Source organism: Pongo pygmaeus, chromosome 14 (assembly GCF_028885625.2).
Source record: "Pongo pygmaeus isolate AG05252 chromosome 14, NHGRI_mPonPyg2-v2.0_pri, whole genome shotgun sequence".
NCBI lineage: Eukaryota > Metazoa > Chordata > Mammalia > Primates > Hominidae > Pongo > Pongo pygmaeus.
Window position 1 is genome coordinate 59,518,628 of NC_072387.2, and position 18,694 is coordinate 59,537,321.

General features: G+C 37.2%; 1 protein-coding gene across 3 annotated transcripts in view; it reads left to right on the forward strand.

Moving 5' to 3' along the window:
- The window catches only part of RNASEH2B (ribonuclease H2 subunit B), a 63,555-nt gene that overhangs the window by 32,682 nt on the left and 12,179 nt on the right, over window positions 1–18,694 (forward strand). For 2 of the 3 annotated variants that reach the window (XM_054446744.2, XM_054446745.2), the window contains exons 6-11: window positions 3,717–3,790; window positions 5,847–5,952; window positions 8,393–8,474; window positions 9,808–9,850; window positions 14,257–14,337; window positions 16,717–16,862. In XM_054446744.2, the coding sequence (XP_054302719.1) occupies window positions 3,717–3,790; window positions 5,847–5,952; window positions 8,393–8,474; window positions 9,808–9,850; window positions 14,257–14,337; window positions 16,717–16,833 (503 nt within the window). In that variant the 3' untranslated portion in view covers window positions 16,834–16,862. Of the gene's footprint in view, window positions 1–3,716; window positions 3,791–5,846; window positions 5,953–8,392; window positions 8,475–9,807; window positions 9,851–14,256; window positions 14,338–16,716; window positions 16,863–18,694 lie in introns of those variants that run through there. The other variant, XM_054446747.2, reaches the window with a different exon arrangement.

The window sequence follows — 18,694 nt, forward strand, 5'->3', positions numbered from 1 at the left end:
AATAAACCCACACTTACATGGTCAATTGATTTTTTTTTTTTTCCAAAGGTGTGAAGATAATTCAGTGGGAAAAAGGATAATCTTTGCAACAAATGTTGATGGAAGAATTTGGTGTACATATGAAAAATAACGTTGATTCTTTACCTCATACAGAAAAATTAACTCAAAATGGATCACTATGTTAAATTCAAAAATGAAAATTATTGAGCTTCTAGAAGAAAGCATAGGATAAAATCCGTGTTCCCTTGGGAGGCAAAGATTTCTTAGGACACAAAACCCACTAACTGTAAAAAAATTATGAATTGTATTTTATCAAAAGTATTATCTTTTGTTTTTGAAAAATGCCATTAAGAAAAAAAGGAGATTGTGAGTTGTGGGACAGTTGGAACTTACCTACCTGGCTGTCCAAGGCTTAAAATGATATAGCCACTTGACAATTTCTTTCAGCTCAGGAGTTCTACTACTCCCTGGTACAATGTGAGGAACTACTGCTAGCTGCAACAAAATGGATAAATCTCACAGAAATAATGTGGAGCAAAAGAAGTTGGACACAAAAAGTATATACTGTATCATTTCATTTCTATGGTGTTCCAGAATAAAGCAAGAATTGCCCTATAATGATGGATGAGTGGTGACCTGTGATCTGGGTAGCCATGGGACAATTGACTACATAAGTGTTCAGGGAACTTTGGGGGATGATGCTTACATGACTGCATACATTTCTCCAAACTCCTCGAATTGTACATTTAAAATGGGTGTGTCCATTGTGTGAACATGAACATTGCCTGAACACCTAAATAAAATTCATTTTTAAAACAATATTTACTGATCCAGCACTAGAAGCTAAGCCTCCTGATTTCTAACACAGTATTTATTTTTACTTCCCCCTTTCCCCCAAAATAATATTGGCTCCTTTTCTCTCCACACTTCCTACCTCCCGTGGGATGGAGAGATGGAATGTGGGAGGCAAGGCCGGTGTGAGCACTGGCTCTGAGGTTTAGGCCTTGATATCCAGGAGAGTGGTGTGGGAGGAAGATGAACCACTGGGTTTTAGACACATGGAGGCTTAGTTCAGGGCTTTGGGCTTCCCGGTTAGTTTGTTTAGTCTTGTTGATCTAGGAGGAGATCACACCAGATGAAAGGGTACAGTTGACTTTGGAGGACGGTGAAGCAGAGCTGGGAAAAGAATCAGATAAGTTATTAGAGACATAAAAAAATAGAAAGCAATTTTATATATGCCATGGAGGAGAGGTTGCTAGGAGGTACTGAGGAAAGCATAGACCTAGTGATCTTGGTAAAGTGAACATCAGATCCACAGCTTTGATGTCAGCGTGGTTGGGAGTTGGGTGCTCTTGCCTACTTCCTCAGTGACTTAGGAGAGTTTACTTCATGTCACTCAGAGCCAGTCTTCGAAGATGGGGACAAATCATGGTTTATTAATTGATTCTGAGATTCATTCTGACCATTCAATAAGAAAATTTATAAAATGTGTCTAGCACAGACCTGAATAAACATTAGTTTCTTATGTTTTATTAACAAATCACCTTTTTCATCACGATATCTTAGCTAATATTATGTATTTGCTAAGTGGCAGGTGTTGTGCTCTAGGATTTGTATGGATTATCACATTTCATGCTCAGAATAGCCCAGTGAGAAAAAAACCTCTCTTTACACATGGGGAAACAGGCTTTGAGCACGAGGCAGCTTCCCAAGGAGACAGCATGTGCTGGTGTATGCATGAGCCCTGGTAGCATGGCTCAATCTGTGCTCTCTGCCCCTTCTTAGAGAATAATTCCCAGAGGTAGAGGAGAAGCCTCCTGGTGGGGCTCAGGGAGTGGGAGACAGGAAGGAGAACAGCAGCAGATGGTAGACATTCTTTCAGAAAATTTGGAGGTAGAGGCAAGAAAGAAGTGAGATGCCAGATCAGGGTAGGATTTTCAGGAGAACCTTGAGCAGTGAGCTTCTTTTGGAGTTTTTTTTTTTTTTTCCTCAGGCAATGAACACAACTTCTAAAAGCCATTCAACATCATATATTTATTTAGTGAGTGCTGTATGCTCTTAAAATTCCCGTGGTTTGTACATAGGTTGGGACATGGTCTCCAGGGAAATTGAGTCCAGTCTCATTGGCTTTGGCTTACAGTAGGCTGTTTGCCCAGGTAGTCCTGGCTCCAAGACAGCAGACATTGCACCTTGGAATTCTGACATTCCTGACAATGCTTTTGCAGCTGTCCCTCTTTTTTGTTACTGTAGTGACATGTCCTGAGGAGATGGCTGCAGATGTCCAGCCCCCAATCCATCCTGCCTCATCTTGCCTGCAGCATTGACAACCATAGGCTGAAACAGGGAGGAAATTCACAGGAACTAAGGCCAGGGACCTCCCAACCTCTCTCCCATACAATTTAACAGACTGCAGAAAATGAACCCTGAATGGGCAGTTTCCATTTCCCATCACAAGGTGGGAGGGAGAAAGAGCCTCATTCTATATAACTCAGAGGTGGTGAATTCACATCAGGCCCAAGGGTTACTAGTGGTCATAAAGATAAATCCTGCATGGACAGAGGAGGCTGGAGTAGAAGTGCTGCCCCTGCTAATTGCACAGAAAGAAGAAATACCATGAATGAAAAGGGTTGCAGAGGAAATCATGGTTTAATGGCATGGTATATAAGGCTGGGTGGATTGTGAGGAGAGTAAGTGTAATTTATAAGAGGTGAAACTTTTATCTCCATAAAGGGCCAGATTGAGCCTACCATAAATCTAAATCTTCTGAAATAGCTATGATTATGTTGGTAATATGTTAAAAGATAGATCTTTTTTTAATGCTCCCCCAATCCCACCAGGCCACTACTGAGTAGTTAACAAGATTTTTTTCCTGAATGTATGTAGTGAACTTCATAGATACCTGCATTTAGTTTTAATTTTCTTTATTGGGATTTTCATTTTTATTTTAAGAAAAAAAGTGGTTCATTGAAAACATTGAGGTGAGCTTAAAATTATTCAGAACAGTTAAGACTGCTTAGTATGCTAATGTGAACACAAAATATCTGAGACAGGTCTTAGTCAATTTAGAAAGTTTATTTTACCAAGGTTAAGGATGCACCCATGACACAGCCTCAGGAAGTCCTGAGACATGTGCCCCAAGGTGGTTGGGGGTACAGTTTGCTTTTATGTATTTCAGGGAGACATGAGACATCAATCAATATGTGTAAGATGTACATTGGTTTAGTCCAGTAAGGCAGCAACAACTCAAAGTGGGGGTTTCCACGTTAGACATAGATAGGAGACAAAAGGTTGCATTCTTTTGATCAGCCTTCCACTGAATACACAATTTAGTCTGGCTTGAGGGTGGGGCCATTGCTAGGGACTGGCCCTCTTCTGCCCAGAATTTCCCTGCCTCCTGTCCCTATCACCACGATTTATTTTCCTTTCACATTAGTTTGCTGAGGTTTTAAAATTACCTTTTCTACAGAGTTGTTTGTATAATTTGAAGGTTTTCTTAAATTCTTACTCATTTAGTGGTTGATGACTCCTGAGGTAGCCAAATTACTACTAACATTTAAAAAAACATTTCAAGTATGTTCTCAGGTTTGTAAATTAAGTTTTTCAAGAATTTAAACTTATAAAATATTTTTTAAATGGTTAACTTGTATATGATACAACCTTATGAGTTTTTTTTTTTTTTTTAATTCATTGTGCTGAGTCTTTTTTTTTCTTTTAAGGTAATCCAGAAATAGACAACAAGAAATATTACAAGTACAGCAAAGAGAAGACATTAAAGTGGCTGGAAAAAAAGGTATAGTTCCTCTCTAGTGCCTTGTGGTAAAAGAAAAAATTCAGTTCTCTAAGAAATTTTCAGAGAAGGCAGTAAGTCTGAATCCAGAGACCATCCTGTATATTCAGTGAAAAGAGACAAATTGTGTAGAGATACCAAGTATGAGAAGAAGGCTTTGACTTTTTAATCCTCCCTGACTTGTGTATCTCTGAAGTTAGCTTTATGTTTTCTCGTGACCTGCATTCTCGTTTCCCCCTGATCCTACTACGGAATGAAATAATTTGTTGGTGTGGATTTGAGTCTTCCAAGTAAGAGGATACCAGGCTTGGCACTTGTTGGCCGCTGTCAGTCCTGCAGGTGTCTCCAAGGGTGATGCTCACACACAGCCAGGCAAAGGGACCCAGGGACACAGCCAGGCAAAGGTGTTCAAGTTTAGAGGAAGTATGTCCCGCTCTCAGGGTCTGGACACTGATGAGGGGTCATCTTACAGGCAAACCCTGTATCTTAGTGATTCTAAGAATCTTGACCTAATGGATGGACTGGGGCAGTGAATTTCAAATCAATTTAGTAGGTAACAACCAGTATTTCTCTTGGAATGAAACAGATTGGGATGGGATGGGACGGGATGGGACGGGACGGGATGGGACGGGACAGGATGGGACGGGACGGGACGGGACGCGATGGGACGGGGATGGGACGGGACGGGACGGGATGGGATGGGATAGGTTAAAATATAGCAGAGGAAGGGCAGGTATTAAGTATGGCTCTATGAAATGTATTTATATGTGTTTAAGTATTGGGTTGCTGTATATTTCTTACTATGGGTTGTGATTAAAAAAAAAAAAAACTTTGAAAGCCACTGTCCAAGGATAATATGTACTTTCACATTGATTAAGAAACTCGCTAAACCAGATAGAATAATGGTAAAGTTTTTGCAAGATCAGTGGATACCAGTAGTTGTAGTACTGTTTCCTAAGATTCTCTTCCATCTTTTGTGTGAAAAATCGTGTTTGTCTGCATGTTCTCTCTCATAAGTGGGAGTTGAACAGTGAGAACACGTGAACACAGGCAGGGGAACATCACACACCGGGGCTGTTTCGGGGGTTAGGGGCAAGGGGAGGGAGAGCATTAGGACAAATATCTAATACATGTGGGGCTTAAAACCTAGATGATGGGTTGATGGGTGCAGCAAACCACCATGGTACATGTATACCTGTATAACAAACCTGCATGTTCTGCACATGTATCCCAGAACTTAAAGTATAATAAATAAAAATAAATAATCAAAAATAAATAATAAATAAATTGTGTTTATTTGTCATACCATGTTACCAGGCTCATTGGAAGCCTGGGAAGCTGGAAGTGAGTCCAGTAGAATAATTAGGCTCCTAATGTGCAAAGTAGTGGAAAGGTTTAGAGTGCCATATTTCACTTTTCATTTGTGATATAGTAGTAGTAGTATTCCATGTAGGCGAAGAATGAGAATAAATGCGGAGCAGAATCCTTGATGTTTACTTTTGCTCTTAGCCAAGGAAAATGACATGAATAGCGAAGAGGAGTTTATACTTACTGATTATATTTCCTAGGAAGTGGGAAATTTATATTATTCTATTTAGGAAGTTATTACATATAAATTTTGTGCCAGGTTCTATTCTAAGGGCTTTATTTACATATATTACCTCATTTAATTTTCACAGTAGTAGTATGAGGTGGATGCTATTTTTTTCCCCATTTCACAGATAGAGCCGCAGAAAGGTTAGGTAACTAGCCGTGGTTACAGAGCCAAGCCCAGCAGCCTGACTCCAGAGTCAGCTCTCAGTTATCACAATATGTTGCCTTCTCATATTGTGTAGGTCATGGAAGTCCATGTATTGAGATCATCCAGATATTGCTGCCACTCAGCCTTTCTTCAAATGGGCAACCATTTCTCATCTTCTGGTGTCTGGTGAAGATACTTCTAGGTTCTCAAATACTTCTTTGCAGATCTCTTAAATGGTCTGAAGGCCACCTATGAATTCATAGATTTCTAAAGTTAAGTTGAAAATGCCCTGCTATTCCCCTCTTGGTTGCTTCATAGGTTAATCAAACTGTGGCAGCATTAAAAACCAATAATGTGAATGTCAGTTCCCGGGTACAGTCAACTGCATTTTTCTCTGGTGACCAAGTTTCCACTGACAAGGAAGGTAAGTAAAGCATTTTATCGGAAAAGATTTTTGTCTGGAGTAAGTTGCTTATGTGTAAATGCCTATCTTAGGATTTAAAAATTTTAATATCACAGAAGCCTCATATTCCTACCAATGCCTCATACACATTGTGGCAGGTGTGCATCTTATTTCAGAAGCAAAGAATATTTCTACCATAGGTTACTTCTGTCATTCATTGATACTTAAGTTATTTATTCAGCAAATATTTCTTTTACACTGATAGTAGTAACAACCCTGGCTATCATTTATTGTGGGTGTATTGTGTGCCAGGCGCTTTGCTAAGTTGCCACTATACAAACATAATCTCATCCGACCCTCCCAGTAAATTTCATGAACATCTTCGGGCCATGTGCAAAGTCTCACAACTAGTAAATGCTAAAGCTGAGCTACTTATGGAGCTTGTCTCTCAAGCTCACGCTCGTAACCTTTTTGTGATACTGTTCCTGTGGCACAGTTGTACTGTTCCAGTGGCTACATCTGTTTGCATTTTCTTCTCAAGATACATGTTTTCTGATACAGGGATCAATATATTTTGATTTTAGATGAAAATTGATTTACTTGGCAATTTTTCTTTTAGGTTATTCTTTTATAATCTAAAAAAGGTATATTATTTTCTTTTCCAAGTAGAGTCCTCTTATTTTTATATGTATAGTTGAATAAGAACAGCTATATAATGCAGTTAACAATCTCAAATGGTGAGACAGAAATTATTCTGACGTTAAACTCCAATTCATTGTTCCCTTGTTCAGGGTATACATATGGCTTTAGTCATTACATAAATAAAAACTAGGAATAGTGGCCTGTTTGTGAATGATAGTAATTCAGGCAATCTGATTTGCAGGAATCTACCTTGCATGTATAGGTAGTTGCCTACTGCCATTCTGGGAGTGGTGGACAGCACCTTTGCCATACTGAGTTACCAGCTGTCAGTGTCTTTAATTGGCTTTAACAATAGAAGATGAGGGATTGAGATAGATGATTAATGGATAGATAGGTGGGTGGATAGATGCATCCATGGGTGGATGGATGGAACCATAGATTTTGTTTTAAAAGTAGAAGAAGGGATGTTAGAGGTTATTTAGACAGATCATCTCATTTTTAAAATGGAGAGGTAGGTAACTTATCCTCAAGATCTTCTGTTCTAAGTCTAGTGCTTTTACCAGTAGTCTACATATTAAGGTTCTGGGCTTGGCTATATTGCCATTTAGTGTCCTGACCATAAAGTAAGCTTGACATATTTTACATTATTTCATTTTTTAGATATTTAGGGTGGTTTGGTACCAGAAGCAGCAAATGAACTATAAGTTGACTTTCTCAAAATAGTTTTCTTTGTCTAGTCATGACTCATTGGATAATGACTATCCCAGATCCATGAGCAATTTTAAGAAGGGTCAAATGATAACATTCAGTTTTCCGTTGACAGTGAAAATCTCTTACTGAAGACTTTTTGACGTCAGGTGGTCCCCAGACGGCAGTCATTTTCTATGTAATACTGAAGCAAATTGTTACTTTGACTTGAGAGCAGAGGAGAATGGAAAAAAGGAAGTGAATGAATATCCCAGCAGCAAACCTGGGGTCTGCTTTTGGTGCCTTATATCCCCACGTGGTTATCCCATCTTATGATTAAGTTTGATTATCTGCTTGTATTCTACATAAAATACTGAATTCAGGAACAGAGTTTTGAAACAGATTTTATTGTCTTCTTATATAACTGTATTTCTAATTGCTGCCAGAGCTGCATTTTAGTACTGAGAATCCAAATGCTTTAGAATTAATGATGATAAATTCTGCTGAGTTAGTTGTTTAAGTGTTTTATTAGTTTGGGAGTGTGTGTGTGTGTGTGTGTGTGTGTGTGTGTGTGTGTAGAACTATATATATAGAACAACATGTATGTATAGAACTATATATCTGTATTTCAGGGTTCTTATAATGCAAATACCTAGTAGTAGAGACATGGTATTTTATTTCTCTTAAATGAGTACACTCATTACTGTTGAATAATTAGATTTATTCTTTATTGAAGCAGGCTTAGAAAAGATTACCCTTTTAAAAAAGACATGACTATTTCATATTGTTATAGCTGATTTTTAAACTTTATTCGTATTCAGTGGTTTCAACTAAGAAAGCAACCCTGAGTTTTTGTTTTTAGTGTCATTTAGGGAGCATCTACTGTATTATACTTGTTTTATCTTATATCTTTGGTATCATCCCATGTCATATCTCATCCATCATATCTTCCCACTAGTCTGACAGATAGATATTACTATCCCCATATTACAAATGAGAAAACTGAGGCTAGAGCTTAAGTGAGTTCCCTTTATCCAGATAGGGTCAGAATTTGAACTCAGGTCAATTTGACTATAAAACCACCATAATTACTATTTTTTTTTGCTTTCACTCCTCCTTCTGTTTCTTTCAGAGGATTATATTCGTTATGCCCATGGTCTGATATCTGATTACATCCCTAAAGAATTAAGTGATGACTTATCTAAATACTTAAAGTAAGTATTGATTATCTTCAGTCATAATGAAGTACCATTTGCTTCTTGGTTTCCCCAGCAGTGGGGTTTCCTTATGGCTTATCATATCACTGTTTATGATACAAGATTATTCTTCAGCTATGTCATATACTTTGTGCTTTGGGGTGATTTTTAATGGATGATTGGAATTATGGCTTGGTCTGATATTAGAGGATTAACTATGTTAAAAGTTTATCCTCAATTATACTTAACTAATTTGGTTCTTTGTGATCGTTTTAAGAGGAAGAAAGGAGGGATGGAAAGAGTAGATGGAATATAGACTTTTTTTAATTTACAAAATATTTGTATCATTTTCACTATTATCACTAGATGTTCACTAAAGGGACTTTATACCCAAGACTTGGAAGTCAAAGTAATATGAAACACAATCTGTGTCTTTGAGGGGCAGAAGAAGGGTTTTAAGAATGGTTTCATGTATGTTCCTTTCTTTATAAAGAGCTTATACATTTAGACTTTAAGTTGAAAAAGAAGTGTTAGAAGTCTTTATTTTCTAGATTTTTGCAAAATCATTACTTAATTTTGTTGTTAATATGTGTGTGATGATTTAATAGCTTTTCCTGATCCTTATAAATCCTTTTTATCCTCTGAGTCATGAAGATAAAATGACTTTTTAATAGATATATTTGCTGGTTTTAGCAAATTCCAGAGGTCCTACTTTAAAAAACAATGATTGGAAACTGGTTTCTGTAATAGTTAAAGTGTGTTGAAAGCTTGCTTCAAATTGATAATCATATCCTTCTGCTTAATATATCCCCAGATTTCTATGCTGCTTGTCTTGTTAGAGACCTCATGTCTTTGTACTCCATTGTTTGTATAGATTCCTTTCTTTCCACTAACATTATTAAGTTTTGGTTGAAGAGTTTGGAAGAAAGGTATGCCAATTAAACTGCTTTCTAACAGAAGAAAAGTTGAAATTTATGTGGCTTTTTGTCAACAGTTAAAATAATTTTCACCTTTAAATATATGTTAGCATCTTCATTATGAAGAAAAAATACTCCAACACCCAAACACAAATTTATAGAGGCTAAAGAAAAGCAACTCTGTTCCAACAGATGGGTTCTAATTGTATTTTTTACTTCAGACAACACCAAAACAAGGACTTACATATCAAAATAAAGACTCATTTATTGAGAAAACTTTCATTCTTTACACTGAGTTAATTGAACAGGAAGATATATGGAGGTAAAGCTGTAAGTTGAAAAGTAGGACTTACTAAGTCTTAAGTTGGCACTGTCTTTCTGTTTGTTTGTCTATGAAAAACCATGACTTTGATTCTTATTTTTAACTTCCTTAGGCTTCCAGAACCTTCAGCCTCATTGCCAAATCCTCCATCAAAGGTAAGAAGCTGTGACTAAGATATCTTTGGGGGACTTAGAAAAATATTACACTCTTACCACATGAGTTTAGTTGGTTCTAATATATTTTAAAGCATACTAAATCCATTTTGCATGGAGTGATGCCATGTGGAATAAAGATTGTACTGGGCTCTCCATCACTATTTTTTATTTTTGTAGATTCTACCTGAATGGTAAATAAAGTGCCATGAAAACCCAAGAAGAGTTGGTTTTAGCAAGGTACCCCTGTGAAAATATTAAAGACATATAGTTAAAATTAAATCTTCCTGCATTAGTTAGATCACTTAATTAAATTTAGTAATCACTAAGCATACTCTATATATAACTAAAACTCATTTTGCCAAATCTAATTGTCACTGGCACAAAGGTGAACAGAAAATGATTTCCATAATACAAAGAATCCTTTGAGCAAAGATGATCACTTTTTTTCTGAATTTGAAATGATTGATGAATTTACGTGTAATCTTTGTTAGTGGAAAATCTTTTCCTCATTCATTCTCAGGCTGCTACCCACAGCTCCTCTGCAGCTGGTGTGTTTATCTCCTAGATCCAGAGAATGGAGAAGCCAATCATAAACCACACCTGACTGCAAATTGCAGCATTCCTTCAGCCCAGGCCAGATCTCAGATCAGTTAAATGCTGCTCCAAGACAGGGAAATAAACATGTGCACCAGCTTGTCAGTGAGGTCATTTCTTCTGCCAGCAGAGTAACGGATGCCTTGAGAATGTAAAATGGACATATTGTGGATGTTACAAACTTTCCTTCTCCCTTGCATTCGTTTCTTGGCCTTCAAGGTAGCTAACATGCTCATAATTTTTTTTTGTCATTCCCTGTGTAGAGGTGGTGGTGGCTCCAAAAACATTGTCCTTAGAAAAGGACAGAAAATTGAAAGTACAGCAGTGTTTGTTTGGGGCTATGTTCAGCATGTTGTCAAAAAAAAAAATGCATGTTTTACTCTCTTGGAGAATAGCACTGGGCAGAAGTCTGTTGCTGTAAGATGTAAGGACTGCTCTAGGCCAGACCCATGCTTCTTTCATTCCAGTAGTTAATCTCTGACAGTAGCTCTAGAGGACCTAGAGAGGCACAGTTGTCTTGCTGAAACTAAGAGGGTAGATTCTCAGAGTGCTTCTTATTTTTCTTCATCCAAAAATTAAGCAGATTTTTTTCTCCCAACTATCTATCTTCCTTAGTAACTTAGAGATCATTCATGAATTGATCTAAACCTATTCTTGAAAGCTTTAGCCTTGGATACCTTTTGGAGTAATATGTTTCATAACTTTATTCTTCTCTGCTCCTGATTTCTGTTTTCTTATTTTAATTTTCAGAATTTAAGTTGTTTGTGACTTCATCATTTATGATTTAGATCAGGGATCAGCAAGCCTTTTCTTCTAAAGCCAGACAGTAAATATTTTAGGCTCCATGAAGCAGATGGACTCTATTGCAACTACTCAACTCTGCTGTTGTATTGTGAAAACAGCCACAGATAATACATAAACGAATGAGCATGGCTGTGTTCCAGTAAAACTTCATTTATAAAAGCAGGCAGCCAGCTGGATTTGGCTCCTGGGCCATCATTTGCCAAGCCCTGATTTTGATTTTGGCATCTTGCTCTTCCTAAACCCCAGCCTTGTTTTCTATATTATTTGAGTTGCTTTTCAAGGTCTTCTAGTCTGTGTCTTTCTGGGGTTCCAGTGTACACATGACAAACTATACTAGATGATGTACCATCATTTAAACAAGCATAGGACATATCTTCTGCTAGCTTTCCTGTCTGTATCCAGGATTTGATTGATTTTTACAGTAATATAGTTGACTGTTTCCAGGAAATATATTCCAGTAGCTGTTAGGTATCTTTGTATCTGTGTTGTAATCGATAGCATGGAGCCTGTCATCTTTAATATGTTTTATATTATTTTCCTTTACTATCATATGTCTGCCTTTGTTGAAACTCAGCTTCCAACCCTCACTTGCTCCAGTCTTTTCAATTTGTCACTGTCAGCAAGCAGAGTTGAATGCAACCAGTGGGTTTGGAGATGTTCCCGAGTTCCTTCTTGCAAATCATTTGTAAGAAGGCCTAACATTAATCCCTGTGGTACTCTGCAGTTTGTTCTCTTTCCAGAACTGTATCCATTTAGTCATAGCCTTTGTTACTGTCTTTCTGAGCCATTTTTCTGCTGAAACAATCTCCCAAATCCATAGTGATTTGGTCTTTTAAATAACAAAAATTTTAGTAAATTCTTCAATCATCTTTTTTTCTAATATATTCAACAGTGCACTGGGAATAACATAAAAACTAGTTATATGTAGAGGCTACCACAATCATTTTCTTTTTTTAAACACTTGTAACTGGTATCTTGTTTTGTTGTGAGCTATTAAAACACCTGAACAAGTCATTTCTCCAATTAATCAGGTCCATACAAAAGTACCTTTCATCTTAAGTTCTTGTAATGAACACTTTTTATTTGAATTATCAGTGAAAAGTGAACCTCATCAGTGCAGTGGCACACACTTGTAGTCTTAGCTACTCAGAAGGCTAAGGCAGAAGGTCGCTTGAGCCCAGGAGTTCAAGGCTGTAGTATATGATGATTGCAACTATGAACAGCCACCGCACTCCAGCCTGGGCAACAGAGTGAAACCCTGTCTCTGAAGAAAAAAAGGGAATAATGTCTAAGTGTTTATAATGACATCTATGTTAGGAACATTTTGCCACAGAGAAGGAACACAAGCATCCTCATAACTTCAAGCCTTTTGTGTTTTGAAAATATTTTGGCCTTCAGCGTTATTAGCTGTGAGTTCCACCCTCTTAGCTGAAGATACCTTTCTAGTAAAAAATGTGCATCACCTAAACACCCTTTGCTGTCTTAATTTAAATAGAAATATGTATTCTTTTTCTCCTTTTTGAGACAGAGTCTTGCTGTGTCATCTAGGCTGGAGTGCAGTGGCACAATCTCAGCTTACTGCAGTCTCTGCTTCTCAGGTTCAAGCAATTCTCGTGCCTCAGTCTCCCGAGTAGCTGGGACTACAGGCACATGCCACCATGTGCAGCTAATTTTTATATTTTTATTAGAGATGGGGTTTTGCCATGTTGGCCAGGCTGATCTGGAACTCCTGGCCTCAAGTGACCGCCCACCTTGGCCTCCTAAAGTGCTGGGAGTACAGGCATGAGTCACTGCACCAAGCTGAAACATATATTCTTAACAAACTTGCAAATATACATTCACTTGGTGCTGATAGGTGGTTCATTTGTGATGGATTAGTCTTTTTCTTTTAATGATTCATTTGCTAGAGGTTGCTGTGTGGCCAAGAGAAGTTTTTCCTATAGTGTATGGTATATTCCCAGGATGAGCCTCTGTTTTTTTACAGCAAACAATTTTAAGACATGGTGTTTTATCCTCTTGGGTTATGGGATAAAACACCACGGGCTGTGGAAACTTTTAGCACCAACTCTACCAGTTCTTTGTTTAGCAAAGCAGGGCCATGAAGAATGAAGCTGGGAAGAAGTCTGTTTCCTAGGGTAGATCCATGTTGGGTCTGGTCAACCTGGTGTCTCCACAAACAGCCTGAAAATTATAAAAATCTGGGTTGTGATCACCATGCAGTCAATTCTCCATGTTCAGCAGCAAGACTTGTCTTCCCTGCTATTGTACCTTTTACATAATAAGTGTGGCATGATTTCTTCTATATTGTGATCATTAAGGCCTTGACAAGATTCTCACATTCACTGGTGTAAAATGTTCATGTGAAAGGAGAAAATAGTAAGTAAAGGTCTGACTTAGTTGCATTGGGCCTAATGGAAAGAACACTGTATCAGAATTGAAATCTTGGCCGAAGTCCTCTACTTGGTGACCTTAAGCTATTCATTTAGCCTCTCTGTGCTTCCCTCTCTTGCTGGCTGCTTGCTTGTGCAAGGTTGTTCTTGCATGGATAAAGTAAGATAAATATTGTCCCTTCATTCATAAGTGGACATTAAACCGGCCCAGGAGGTAAAAGAAATAGGGATTCTGGCTGGACACCTGGCCCCCTTCAAGAGACTATTCTCATTTTGACTTCTGTGCCTTGATTCATCTGGTAATTAGCAATCCCCTCATGCCCACCATATCTGGCACCTACAAAGCCTGTGTTTGCTAGACCAGCTAAGGGGTTCAGCCATGTACTTACCCAATCATATCCACCATCACCAAGGCTGCTTCTTAGAAGTGATGTGTGGCTCGATTCCCTAGATGATTGGCAAAATGTAAAGGAGCCTGTAAAAAGTAAGCCCTTTGCTGGGTCTGCTGTTCCATTCGCCTCTGTAGAGGTCTAAATTATACATGTTGGGTTTTTTTTTAATGGATTGATGTTGTGTCAAGGTGACATTTGACACCACTTCGCTGCTCTAATGTTGCAGAAAATAAAGTTATCAGATGAGCCTGTAGAAGCAAAAGAAGATTACACTAAGTTTAATACTAAAGATTTGAAGACTGAAAAGGTATGTGGGTTCAGGTGTAGTGGTGTATCATTCATACTCAGTGCGTGATGTGCATGAATACATGCGGAACAGTTGCACGCTTGATTGTGATTACAGTTTTGACCAGGAAGAATTATTAACTTGCATTTCTGTGACTTAATAATTAAGAATTGTGTATGACAATGAAAATGTTAAGCAACTAAGACTTATTATTAGTCAGAGAAAAACAATATACTACTTATCGAGAGTGTGCCTAAATTTTGCTATGTATTCATAGAGTGATAGGGTGGGAAAGGAGGGAGGAAGCTCTACAGGTAATTTTTTGTCAACCCTGCTGCCCAGAAGCAGAAATTATGATGATGATAAAAATTATTAATAATTTCACCATTCAGCATTCACCCTGGCAAATGGCATTTTGGTAACATTCCTTACTGAGCTTTATACATGCATTATAAATACATATGTGGCCTTTAACATTGGCATTATAATACTCAGTTCTGCGCTTTTTATTTAGCATTAAAATGTGAAAATGTTCACATATCATTAAACATTCTTTGAAAAAATATTCATGTTTTTATGATATTCAGTCATGGGTGTTTGTTTCACCATATGGAATGTAATTTAATCATTTCCCTATATTTGGACATATAGGTTACTTCTGATTTTTTTATTTTTTTGTTTTTATTGAAGTGATAGACATTCTTATTTACAGTCTGTATCTCCAGTCATTTCATTAGACACAATTTTGAACTAAGAGTAAGAGCTTGGAGAACATGAACTCTTTCATAATTGAAATATATATAGCTAAAGTGCTTTTCAAAAATGGAGAAAGTTGTGCTTCCAAACATTATTGCCAATGAGTATTTATCTTGCATTTTTGATGACATTGAGTATTGCTTTTATTCTTGAACATTGTTGCCTGTCAAATTAGGCTACATTTCTTTAACTAGAAAGGTTGTTTTTCCAAATGCTTATGGCCCATTTGCATTTTTGCAAATTGTTGGTTCCTGTCCCTTGCCTGTCTTTATGTTGAGATAGTAATGTTTCTCTGTTGCTTTGTATGAGCTCATTCTAAATTAAGACTATTAACGCTTTTCATGAAATATAGGATACAAACTTGTTTTAACTTTTTCATTTGATTTTTTAACAGTGTTAAATTTTTCTGAGGATTAAGTACAGAAATTGTTTCCCTTTATGATTTTTCCATTGTTTTTATGCTTAGAAAGGCCTTGCCCGTCTCAAGATAAGTTAACTTTCACTTAGATTTTAAAAAATACTAACTGCCCTTTGAGTTTAATGTTTTTTAGAACTGTTACTCTTGAATCAATATGTAATTTATTTGGGCATATGATATTGGGGATAGTTCGATTTAAGATCTGCCCAAATAGCTAGTTATCTCGATGCTGTGTCAACGGGGACGTTGTCAGTTTCTCTGAGAGAAATCTTTGTGCCCCGCCCTTCTGTGGGAGTGCCACTTATTGTATCCACTTGGGCACAGCATGGAGAATGTCTTAAATGCACGAGATAAGTCTGAAGCAGACTGTTGCTTTGCACCATTGAGTCAAAAATAAGCCTACTAAATTATAAGTGACAGAATGTGAAAAGCAGAATTGTGGGAATCATATACTGTGCCTCTAAAAAATACTTTGTCAATGACTTTGTCTTACAGTTCCCAGGGAGACAGGTGATTTTTTGTTTTTTGATTCCCATAATTTATGCTTCTTCTGAACAATTTGTGGTGCATCTGCATCAAAGTTAAATCAGCTGCTATTTACCTTCTGCAAGTGCTTTATATAAGACATGGAAGAAAAAACTTCAGTGACCAGAGAGAGATAGAAATGTACAGGGCAGAATTATTTGGAGTCAGCTTTTTGGAAAGTATTGCTTTGTTGGAGGAAAAATAAGGCAGCTATCCTGCTGGTCTGGGATGCTTTGCAACCCAAGTCATCTTTTGAATATTGTAGGGTTGTCCTTGGTTTCCCATGGAGCAAATGAATAAAATCAGATGGTAAATTGGTGTGAATTATTCATCATGTGGTAATACAAGGCTGTAATTCCTACCTCTGACAATTGCGGCCTGTGTCAGTTCCATTGTTTGTGTTATTGTACTTTATGCACCCTCCAGAATTATCTACCCCCTCCCCAATGTAAACCATTGGTTGGAACATTCTGCTTCTTAGAAGGCGGCAGTTTTGTCTTCTGCCTCTTTTAACATATTCTGTCTCTTAGGTCTGAATTCTGAATAGAAATCAGAACTTTTTCACTCCCTTATGAAGCATGTTAGTGGGGGACGCTTACCTTCCTTAATGAAACTTGAGACATGCAGTCTTCTTTGATTTGCATATATGATTAATAAATGTTACATTTATAACAATTTTTCTCTCTTATTTTCATTAACAGAAAAATAGCAAAATGACTGCAGCTCAGAAGGCTTTGGCTAAAGTTGACAAGAGTGGAATGAAAAGTATTGATACCTTTTTTGGTGTAAAAAATAAAAAAAAAATTGGAAAGGTTTGAAACTTTGAAAATAAAATCTAGCAAAAATATTTGCTTTTTACATGTTTCAGTTTGTCCTTCCTGACCATTAATGACTACCTTTGGTGGGGGGAAGGAAGAAGCCAATTTCATGTTCTCTTAAACATTTCTTTGCATTTGGTTTTTGTGTTCCTGAATGAAATATGGGAAAGCATGTAACTTCATGGCTATGGCCTTTTGGAGTCTCATCTGACATAATGAAAAGTAATCACTTGAAGAGAATTAACATATAGCATCATGATTTTCTCAGTAAACTGACGTGCGACAATGTTAGAGTGTATGACTGTTTTTTAATGCAACTTTGCATCCAGTAGGTATAGTAATAATATTTTCAGTATACTGAGAGAAACTGGATTACAAAACTGTGAGGTAGATTATTACTTTTAAAAAGGCTTTAGTTTTTGGTAAAAATTTTTTTTTTTTTTTTTTTTTTTGACACGGAGTCTCACTGTCGCCCAGGCTGGAGTGCAGTGGCGCGATCTTGGCTCACTTTTTAGAAAATAGAGAAAATAATAAGAATTTCAATCTCCCATTTCTTCATTACCCAGAGATAATGTATTTTCTTATAATAATTTTTAGAAAGGAATTACAGTGACTTTATAACCTTTTTTTTTTTTCAACTTTTATTTTAGACTCAGGGGTACATATGCAGGTTTGTTACAGAGGGATACTGTGTGATGCTGAGGTTTGGGATGTAATTGAACTTGTCACCCAGGTAGTGAGCATAGTACCCAATGGGTAATTTTTCAAGCCTTGCTCTCCCACTCTCCCTCCCCTTGAAGTCCCCGGTGTCTATTATTGCCATCTTTAAGTCCATTTGTACCGAATGTTTAGCTCTTACTTATAAGTGAGAACATGTGGTATTTGGTTTTCTAGTTTTTTTGCATTAATTCGCTCAGGATAATGGCCTCCAGCTGCATCCATTTTGCTGCAAAGGACATGATTTCATTCTCTTTTATGGCTGTGTAGTATTCCATGGTGTATATATGCATATTTTCTTTATCCATTCCACTGCTGATGGGCTCCTGGGTTGATCCCATATCTTTGCTATTGTAAGGAGTGCTATGATGAACATACAGGTGCATGTATCTTTTTGGTAGAATAATTTATTTTCCTTTGAGTACATAGCCAATAGTGGCCAATAGTGGGATTTCTGGATCGAATGGTAGTTCTGTTTTTAGTTCTTTGAGAACTCTCCAAACTGCTTTCCATAGTGGCTGAACTAATTTACATTCTCACCAAAAGTGTTCCCTTTTCTCTGCAGCCCTGCCAACATCATCTGTTATTTGTTTACTTTTAACTAATACCTGCTCTGACTGGTAGGGGATGGTATCTCATTGTGGTTTTCATTTGCTTTGCTCTGATAATTAGTAATGATGGGTGTTTTTTAATATGTTTGTGATCACTTGTATGTCTTCTTTTGAGAAGTGTCTGTTTATGTCTTTTGCCTACTTTTTAATGGGGTTATTTGTATCTTATTGATTTGTGTAAGTTCCTTATAGATTCTGGATGTTAGTCTTTTGTCAGATGCATAGTTTCTCTCACTCTGATTTTGTTGTCTGTTTACTCTGTTGATACTTTATTTTGCTGTGCAGAAGCCCTTTAGTTTAATAAGGCCCCCACTTGTCAATTCTTATTTTTGTTGCAATTGCTTTTGAGCACTTAGTCATAAATTGTTTGCCAAGGCTGATGTTGAGAAGGGTATTTCCTAGGTTTTCTTCTAGGATTTTTATAGCTTGAGGTCTTACAGTTAATTCTTTAATCCATCTTTAGTTAATTTTTGTATATGGTGATAGGTAGGAGTCCAGTTTTATTCCTCTGCATATGGCTGGTCAGTTATCCC